Source organism: Pagrus major, chromosome 10, assembly GCF_040436345.1.
Source record: "Pagrus major chromosome 10, Pma_NU_1.0".
NCBI lineage: Eukaryota > Metazoa > Chordata > Actinopteri > Spariformes > Sparidae > Pagrus > Pagrus major.
This window is the reverse complement of record NC_133224.1, coordinates 4,381,489-4,392,061: the sequence shown is the minus strand read 5'-3', so window position 1 is coordinate 4,392,061 and position 10,573 is coordinate 4,381,489. Positions and strand designations below refer to the sequence as shown.

The following is a 10,573-nucleotide window of genomic DNA, read 5'->3' as shown; positions in this document are numbered from 1 at the left end:
CACAGAACATCTCTTCTTCTTCTCTTGAAGTTTAACTAGGACTTTTTTGGGATGCTTTTCAGTGTTGGATATCTTATAATGACCAAAATATTCAGATTCTAACATATAAAAATCAAAGTATATAAAGCATATGAGTATTTTATTCACAAATGTCGTTTTCTTAAGACCTCTCCCACATTTGTTGCTTCTTCATTTATTTATTTATGTATTCCTTTTGTTTGTTTCATTATTTATTATTTACTCATCTCATAATCTAAGGTTGTACACGTTGTATCATGATGTGCCTTTTCTGACTGTTGATGTGAAATGTTCAATAAAGTTTGATAAAAAAAAAAAAAAGGAAGAACAAAAAAGAACAAAAGAGCAAAACTCAACTAAACCGAAACTAAATCTCTCACTCAGCTGTTGGACGTGATCGTGGCAGGAAGCTGAGACACCGTCTCTTTAAAGTTCAGACAATCGATTAATTGTTCTTTTCATTCTTTAAACCGGATTCTTCGTATTGTTTCTTTTGTTTTTTGCTTCTTTTCCCACCATGTGTCGGAGTCTGTTCCTGCCCGCTGTGCTGCTGTGTCTCTGTGCAGGTAAGAGGTTGGATGTTTCCACACCTGGGTGCCTTTACTTCACCTTGATAAGGGCGAGGAATGAGTTAACTCAATATAAAACTTAGTATAATTTAAATTTAATTGAAAGAAATTGTAGTATCTTTGGTTGCAATTGCACAATAATGGAAAAAGAACAAGGAAGTGGTTAAACTCACTTACCTCACACGACACTTGACGAGTGCAGGGGCGGTTCCTCATATGGGCAGAGCTGAGGTGATGGGTTCACCTCTCACTGCTCCCTAGTGGTGCAGGGCATTCATCTAAAGCAGTTAGTAGACTAGAGTCAATCACATCATGAACGTGCTTCCAGATAAAGCACATTACATTTTTTTCTGTCCTGCCACTGGACTCGTGGGCTGGTATTTGTGCAGGTGGATGAGCTGACAGTGCAGAATGTAGGATCCAGTGCATTGCATGATAAGATGTTGGTGTGTTTAATGCTTTACATCGTTGTGCTGAGGGGCTGTAATAAGCCGAATTTACAAGAAGGCACCAAAATTGAGAATTTGTCGAAACAGAGTTTCTCAAAGTTTTAATAAAGTTTCTTCTGACTCAACAACTTGCAAAATTGAGCGATTTTTAAAAGGAGTCTGGTGAATTTCTCTCCCTGTTCATCTCCTTCCTGGTGTTGACTGTCGTTGATGTAGCTGCTTTGACCTGTCGTATGTTGGTGTTGATGTTTGCTGTCTGCTGGAGTGCAAAACATTCTCAAATTGTTGTAAATTATTTGCTAATAATAATACGTGTTATCCAAAACATGACACAAACTGTGTCTTACTTCCTGCGCCCCTGGTTTTGCAGGTATTTGGTCATCATCGAAATGTTATGTAATCGCAGTGTTTGAGTACAATGAATCAGCATTTTAGAGGACAGTGACATAACAAACAAATCACCAGAATAAATGTTTGCTAAGTATGTTTCTTCAAAACCAAAAATATGTTAAAACTTAATGTCTATTTATGTGGCAACTCTACGTTTGTCCAAGTTCAAAGCTGTGCCTGTGCTCTGCTTGGGTTCAGGCACAAAAACCACTTGGTTAGGGTCAGGAAACACTATGGCTTGGCTTAAAACTTCCTGTTTTGGTCACCACAGAAACTCTTAGAAAAATCCCAAGTTCCCCTAAAAAAAACCAGTAACGTCACTACAAAAAGAGCTGGTGGAGATGATCCACGTTCCCATGAAAAATGGCCACCTTTGGTCGCAGTAAAGACGGCCTATAAATGTCCCCAGGTCTCCTTAAAGAAAATTGTTCAGTCAACACAAATACGACTGGAGATGATCCACATTCCTGTGAAAAATAGCTTTGGTCGCCACAAAAGCAGCTGGAAGTCTCCCCAAAGAGTTGAACTGCAGTTGCCCGCTTGGCAGCCTTGTGGCTTTTAATAACGAGACTTCACTGGTAATTTCAATGTTTTATACATCTTCAGTTTGAACAGGATGACAGGAGATCAGTCACATATTCTCTGGGACTGAGGAAACAAAAAGAGGAGATTGTAAAAATAATGAAAATAGTCATCCCAGTGGATCATGTGTGGTTTTTAACAGGAAAAGACTAAAGATACATACCCGGTATACTTTTACTAAAATCCCAACTGTAAATAGGAGGAAAAGTGCTTTCGCCGACGCAAATTCACTGGACTGAAACAAGTCTTTATAACAGAATATATGACAGTGAAACTGCAAATGAAAATAGAGGAGAAGTCAGAGAATTATTCAGGATTCATCCTCTGGGCATCATGATAGTTATTATGTTGTGATCTTCTACACGGGTTGCACAGTGTAGGGTGGGGCTTGTTCAGTTTCCGTGAGTGGTTTTAGTCGTCTGAAGGTAAGAAGGAGTTAATACTCTCAAACATCCTGCAGCTGCATTTCGTTCTTTGGCTGCAGCGGAGGAGTCTTTTGGCCACTTGATGATTTTAAACAGCTGCCTGCTGCATCTTGTCCAAACACTGATGAGAGCGAAAAACCAATAATGTCTTCAGTCCATTGCTCAAACAATAATAATACATTTATTTTATATAGTGCTTTTCAAGATACTCACAGACACTTAACAGGTTAAAAAGCAGAACAGAAACTCTTTTATAACTTCCTTTTTTTCTCTCTGACTTACGTTTGCTCCCGCTGAAGACGTAAATCTTCAAAAGTGCCTCGCAAATATGTGCTTTCGTTTAGAAATGACTCGGTAACTTCCTCATACAGCTGCAGTTGTAAGCAAGGGTTCCTGAAACAGGAGTAAAAAACGCTGTTATTGGGGATTAATAAACTTTTGACTTGGGTTAAACTCCTGTGTTTAACTAAAAGTCAAAGTTGTCTTGTTTTTTTAAAGACACTGGACAGAACGTGAGTTGTGTTAGGTCTATGATAGAAATGGATCACCAGTGAACCTTCCTTCTCCTGGGTGACTGCAGGATGACAAAATCCTATAGTGGTAGTGAGGTTTCTGGGGAACCAATGTCAACGCCAGTGGTTTCATTATTATCTTCGATTTTTAAATTGAAAATCTATCGAAATGAGGTACTGTTTTTCGATGCACTGTGTAGTTTTTCGGAAGAATTTTTAAGAGAAGAGAAAAATCTCTGATTTTCATGACTGCATGACTTAAATGAACAAACTCAAATTCAAAGTCAAATTCATACGGTTCTACTTTGTTTATATTAGCAGGACCCTGCTAAGCTAAGTAGCTGCCTTTTGTAGCTTCAAGCACTGTTCTCTGGACCAGATCCCCTTTGATAACTATGTCTGAGTTCGTTTTATTACCTTATTAATATTGTAAATATTAACTTTCATAAACTACATAGTGCACCTTTAAAGGTAGGATCAACGATCCACCGTCCCTACTATCTGCTTCTTACACTTGAAAAGACGACTAGGGCTGGTTATTGAACTACAAACTACTTTTATGGCACTGACTGAATCGCCTCGTGACTATCAAGTATCAAAAAATGTCTTACTGTCCGATACCAAATTTCAATACCTAAGGAGAATGCAGCATATTTGTGCCAAGATCTGATAGTGCTGGTGATTGGCTGATCTCAAGGCATGCGGGAAAAACACCAGGTTACGCCCAGAGATGTGTAATGTAATCTTTTGTTACAAACAATTTCATAAAATTGGTAGGACCTATTATCAAAAATGGGGTATTGTATGTTCTTTTAACGACCCAGCCTTAAAGACAACGCAGCGAAGCTAGCTGGGCAGGTTAAGTAAGAAAACAATAAACATAAGACAGTCGTTAGGACATAAAACCTACAAATCAAGACCCAATAGTCCAACAATGGCGTCGCCGTCAGTGCGGAAACTGATGGTGAAAAACTGAATCGAATTGTAGCCTTGAAATTGAAAGACATATTAATAATCGAGGCGTTTGAAGAGTGTTAAAGTTTCTCCAAAGCTGCCATATTTGAGAAGTTGGGAGTGAGAGCATGTTGGAATAAGATGTATCAGGCTTTGGCAACACAGGCGAGACTTGTTGGTAGATTAATTCGTTGTTGGTTTTGGTCTTTTTAAAAATACACCAGGATCACCATGTTCTGTGTTTTTGCTAGGAGAAGCCTCGAGGCAGAGTGTTTCAGTGAAGATCCGGGCCCTTGCTGGCGAAACAGTCGTTCTGCCCTGCCACACCAACGGCGGTGACCTCCCGCTAATCGAATGGTCCAAGGAAGGTCTGGCTCCAAAAAACATCGTCCTCCTGTACCGGGAGGGCCGTGACATCCACGCCGAGAAGAATCTGCGCTTTCATTACAGAACGAGCCTCACCATGGACGGACTGAAAAACGGAAACATCTCGCTGAGGATTTCCGGCATGCTGCTGTCCGACGCAGGAAAGTACACATGCAGGACGATCCAGAATAAAGTACAGAAGGACGTCACGATAGAGCTTGTCGTGGGTATGTCCAGTCAAATTGATTATTATTATTTATTATTTTCTCAATTAGTTGTTGTGGATCAGTGTTTCCCAAATCACCTAGATGTCGTCCTCGAATGTCCTATATCATCTACAACCCAAAGATATTCAGTTTACTGTCACAGAGGAAAGAAACCAGAAAATATTCACATTTAAGAAGCTGGAATCATTTTTTTTTTCAATGTTGAAGCTTAAACCCGCAGTAGGAAAGTAGATAAGCATTCCCAAAATGTTGAACTATTCCTTCACCTTCCCTGAGACCTGTTTCAAAGGTCACACCTCGTATAATTCTTGTTTTTTAGATGCAGTTTCTGAGCCGAAGCTTTCAGCTGTTCCCGCTGTCGGTGGTGGAGTGACTCTGCAGTGTCAGGCCGACTGCTGGTCACTGCAGCCTCAGATAACATTTCTTGACGATCTGGGAAACAGCATCAGTGCTGAAGAGCCAAGAACTCATCCAGATACCAGAGGATGTGTCACCGTCACCAGGAGAATGACTTTACAGACTTACACCAACAGGTTCGGCTTCAGTTTAATACTCAAGAGACGTTTATTAAGTTGTTGTTTCTTTATTTACCTCACCCAAGGTTATGTTTTCATTTAAACATTGCCATCCCTCGAACGACTCTACTAGCTTGGCAGCACCGAGGTTGTTGGTTGAATCCTGTGCCATACGGTCGAAAGCAAACTCCAAAATAAGTTAACGATAAGAGTAAAATGTTAAAATTCTATATCTTTCTCCTTTGAAAAATGACCTAAACTAAAACTCAATCTCATGTCCCCTTATCACAGCATCACCTGCAGAGTTAACCAGTCTAAAATAAACCAGACGAGGGTTACAAAGATTTACATACCAGGTAAGATCAAGCTTCAACATTCAACCTTAAACAACTTAATGAACATTCATCCTGTTATTCAGTCAGCCACAATTAGTTTTGCTATAAAAATGTGATAATCAATTCACTGTGTTCTTCTTAAGTTGTTTGCTTTTATTGTCAGTAATCGTCATTTTTTTCCCATGTTGTCCGTATTTGACTTTTTCTTGTCAGATAAGACAGAAAATGTTGGTGATCAGTGTTTAACCCTGTTGGAGATTTTGATCTCATGACAGTAATTTGGTTTGGTGGCGCTGGTAAAGCGTGCACTGGAGGGCAGAAAACAACTACGAATAATCTGACAACAAACCAGTCAGGTTGTCTCTTTCTTACTTCTTCCAAATCTTTATTATCTTTTTCAGATGACTGCATGAGCTCCTGCACTCGAACTGCCGCCATCGCTGTCACTGTTACTGTTGCAATCGTAATCATATTTGCATGTGTAATGTGGAAGACGTGTGGAATAACTGGTAAGTTGTTAACACTGGTTTATGTTGAGAGGTGATGAAAACCTCATCACCAGCTTCTTCCTCTAAACACTTTAAAGACACAGATGTGTGCAGAATATTTGTGTTTATCGCATCCTTTGAAATTGTGTTGAAACAATACTGTGAGTTCATGTTTGTAGAAAAAAAAGAGCAGTTTATGTGCACCACCAGGGGGCGCCAAAGATATGCTGCTCGGGGAGGGAGTCATCAGACAGAGTTTACTGAAACACTTGAACCAGTTTTGTTCACAGTTTCCTGATACCTGAAGAAGCTTTAAGGTTTAACCAATGAACCTGGTGTTCAAGGTGGTTTGTCACACAGAACCATCTGGGAACTCCTTCGTAGAACTTTCATACTGGACTTGCAGCAGTGATGAAATAATGCAGCATATCAGGGAACATTCGGTTAAAATCTGTTTTTATTTCTGTTCTGTTTGAGCCTTTATAGTACCAGAACTGAAAACATTTTTCTTTTCTTCACACAGTTGGGGGAGAAAAATTGCTACTGTCCAGACAATCATCAGACCAGAGTACGACTAGCAGGAATGTAGACGTTTACCCTCAGGGAGAGGCCACCACTGACCTTCTGAGGAAAATAGATGAACTGGAGTTGGATCCTCATGACAAAGAAGACATCGTCCGCAAGCTAACTGAACAACTGAATGACCTCATCTCTCATAGGAGTGCTGTCGTGTACCAGCACGGCCAGGCTACGATTAACGACAGTCCTCCCAGATCCTCTCCAGTCGCCCCACAACCCGTTAATCTACGCTCCAACATTCCCCACAATGACAACCCAAAACCAGCGGCCTCGTCCGGCAGCAGACGTCCAAAATCTGTCAGCTTTCACCACAACATAGACCCCAGCAGCCCTTCTCTTCCCACAGACACTGCTGCTGTGTCGGCCAGTTCTTCTTCAGCCTTCACTTCAGAGGGAACGTCTGTTAAGCGTACGATGAGCCTCCCCGAGTCTCAGCTTCGTCCGAAAACCGCCACCAGGCCCCAACGTAGATACACCATGATGCCCACGTGCAGCAACCGCTTCAGTCTTCTGGAAAATCTATCCGAAGATGAGCAATAGTTGTTGTGATTAGAACAGAGCAGAGATGGGATCATGTTTGTCAGAAATTTAAATTTGAGATGAACAACCCACGACTGTCAGCTGGACAGAAGTTTGGGTTGTGTTGGCACAAAAAAGATGGCATATCGGATGTTTACAAAAAACATGGTACCCATAGTAACACAATGTGTTTTTGTCTCGAAGCAGAAAAGCAAAAAAATCAGGAATATACAACCAAAATCTGCACATTAGGATTTTGACATTATGAATTTTGTGGTACTGGGCCGTACTTTCATTGGATAGTGAAACGTATCAGGCGTAAACATTTATGCCGTGTTTACTTTCTAAGCTAGGCTACTTGATTTTTGGTGAGGAAGGCTTAACGTGAGCCAGGATAATGTAAAGTAAATTCATTGGTTTATTTCGCCTCTGTGCCGGCGATAGCTTTTGTTTAGATAGTTTTCAGGTTGTGGGTCTGTCACATTTTCATGAACACAATATCTTAGAAATGCTTTGAGGGAATTTCTTCAAATTTGGCACAAATTGAAGGATGAACTCATTAGAAGTTGGGGCTCAAAGCTCACTGTGACCTCACAAAATGCATTTTTGACCATAACTTCATACGCTGATTGCGAAAAATTTAACACAAATGTCTCAAAACTGATGCGCGTCCTACACTAATAACTTCAAACAGAGATGATTTTTAATTTTGCCGAACATTGCCTGTCCTTCCATACTTCTGTCGAGTGTAAACCTAAAAGTGAACGCTGAGGTATTGATTTAATCCAGACCTTGATCTTCTCCAAAACCTAACTGAGGAGTTTTATTGCCTTAATCTAACCAACTGCGACTGAAAAGAGGTCGCCCAGACACAAGTCCTGCACTTGTTCCGCTTGGCCAGCTTGATACAATAAATGTGCGGGTAAACATTTTAATACCGTATCATCTGAAGACCTTTCCAAAAAATACTGAAAAGCATGAAAGTCACGAAACTTACCAAACCGTGCACTGCAGTTTTAGGGCGTCCCCACATTTTATATCCAAAAGGGTCAAAGGTCAACTTCACTGTAACACTTTTATGGTCATTGTTCAACACCGAAAACTCAGGAACAGCAACTTAACTGGTGCACAGATGCAAATACAGCTGAGAGGCCTTAATTAGTTTCAATTAGGGATTATTACAAATATGCATTTTTTTTAAAAGAAGCCAGTAGTCACACAGTGAGAAGAAAGAAATCATGTAGAGACATCAAAAGTGTAGATGCAACATTTTACAACTGCGTCAAACCATTTGGTGGCGAGAGATTCCCGACAAGCAACTCATAAGGGGATCAGAAGACATCTCAAAACCTTTGTATATATGTTTTTTGGGGGGTTAACTGACCCTTTAAACCCAGCTGTCTATCGGCAAACAAGCCTTTTTTCCTCTTTATCTTAACGATTTCTTAACTACTTTATCATTTCAACATTTACACTTTGTTTAACCTGTTGCAATAAGCTTTACAAGCAGTGTTTTTTTCGTCATAATTACAGCCATCATGCTAATTACGTACCAAATGTTGTCTCTAATCACTCAAATGGATCAACGTTTCCGGTCTTTAAAGATAAAATAGTTGTTTTTTCTTCCTTTTGAGGTACATTTGTTTTTTATGTAAAGTACATCCTGGGGCGGGTAGTAACACATTACAACTAACATTTGAGTAAAACAGTATTTCCTTAAATAGAGTATATATTTGAGCCAGTAATCTACTTTTTTACTCACTACCTATGCAGTTTATATGTTTGTTATTAATCTGCTCTAATCGCAGGGCAGATACCAATTTGAGAACGAGAGCCAGCTGCGAGTGACAATCTCTGGACGCACGTTTTACACCAAAGTCTAAGAAAGATAACAGTTACATGATAAAGATTTCAAGTTACACATACTGTGGTTGAGTGTGTAGTTAGCGAGCTAAAGTTAGCCATGTTATTTTCATGTTTAAGGTTAATCTTAAATCTGTAGTCTTCAATATGTTCATATATTTTTGTTTTGGTCACATGTCTAGTGACGCATTTTCATCAAGTTGTTGTTGCAGCAGAGATTTCTTGATACAGAAACACTCTTGTTGATTGTGCAGTTAGCTAGCTAACGTTAGCCATGTTGCTTCTCATGTGTAACACTAATCTTTGATTTTATGATAAATACATTAGCATATATTGTAGCCAGTGGTCTGTTAAGTTTAAGCAGTTTAGCTAACGTAACACCAACTTCAACTCCAACGTCACCTTCATAATGCAATTAAGTGAACATTTTAAAATATTAAAATGCAAAGTAGTGTGCACTTGAGGGTTTCTGAAATTGTACGTTAATCTTCAATTTACCTGAGCCTTTTTTATGGTAGTGATTGTACTTAGTTGTTTGTTGTTGTTCATGTCTGTACATATTCTGTCTGTTTCATAACCTTTATTTCAAGATCTTTGCACATTTCTGCACATCTGTTACAGTACTTTATATACGGGTGAGGGTGATTTAAAAAGGATTGCTCCGTAAGTGGGTTGCAACCGTATGAGATCTTCAAGGTACAATCAGTTTCACAGTATTACACAGTTGTTATTATTATCAACAAAGAGCCTCAAAGGAATGAAAACGGAAGGGTTTTTTGGGTTGAATAAATGCTGAAATAAACTGGAAATATGATTTAATATATATTCTTAAAAACACTAATATGGTAGGATTAAAAACTGTAGATAAACAAATGTATACGGTAAGGAAACCATAAATTTTTATACCATGATATACCTTGAAACTGATTACAGCTGCAACTCTACTGTGAAGTTTAAAATAGTGTCAGTAAGATATGTGAATAAACTAAATATATGTCAATAACAAAGAGCTTTTATTTGTGTGTTTGTTATTTTCTTGTGCATTTGTCAGTAAGGTTGATCTATCAACATGTCAGGAAGTGTTTTCAAATGGTGGGAATTGGTATGACAATGGTTTTTGGCATCAACAGAGAACTGAGTAACATGACAACTTGAACTGTAATGAAATTGTTCAACAAGTTCTGACTCTAGTTGCTGTTTTTACCAGTTTGAGCCTTCAGAGGTCCTCATCTCCTGATATTTTCTTTTTTGGTGTCACCTCCCTATGAATTGTGTGCAGTACAAAAACACAGCGCTTCTTTCATTTTCAAGAAAATGTCTGGACATAATTCAGACAGCTCTTACATTTCCCAACAGATCAGCATTACATAGTTTCCAGAAGACTGGGGTGATTCTAGGTAGTGGATGAAAATATGTTTGTGAAGCATTTTTCACTTGTCTGAAAAACAATTCTCTGAATTTACATCGGATCTGACCACAAAAATGTTGTTTCTTTTCTTTAAAATGCAGATGTATATTGTTCCTGTGACACCATGCAGCCTCAGCATAATCTTTTACTTCCATGGCTATTCTGAGAAGTGTTATTAGTCTTAACTGTGTTGTTCCTTATTCTGACTTTAATTGCAAATGTACCCTGAAAGTCAGAAAAGTAAGAATTTTGAGAAAAAAAGTCAGAATTTTAACGGAAAAAGTCAAAGGGTATAAGTTCAAACTTTATAAAATAAAGTGATTTAAAAATGCACTACTTTGGTTCTGAGTGGAAGTATAAAGTAGCAGTACCTA

The 10,573-nt window shown here is 39.0% G+C and overlaps 1 protein-coding gene across 1 annotated transcript; it reads left to right on the top strand.

Moving 5' to 3' along the window:
- The first annotated feature begins 395 nt into the window (after window positions 1–395).
- LOC141003566 (butyrophilin subfamily 3 member A3-like) lies at window positions 396–9,789 on the top strand. The gene is made up of 6 exons (XM_073474940.1): window positions 396–584; window positions 4,151–4,492; window positions 4,812–5,025; window positions 5,299–5,363; window positions 5,744–5,851; window positions 6,354–9,789. Exons 1-6 carry the CDS (start codon window positions 536–538, stop codon window positions 6,947–6,949), a joined length of 1,374 nt encoding a protein of 457 aa, XP_073331041.1. The 5' UTR covers window positions 396–535; the 3' UTR covers window positions 6,950–9,789.
- The last annotated feature ends 784 nt before the right edge of the window (window positions 9,790–10,573 follow it).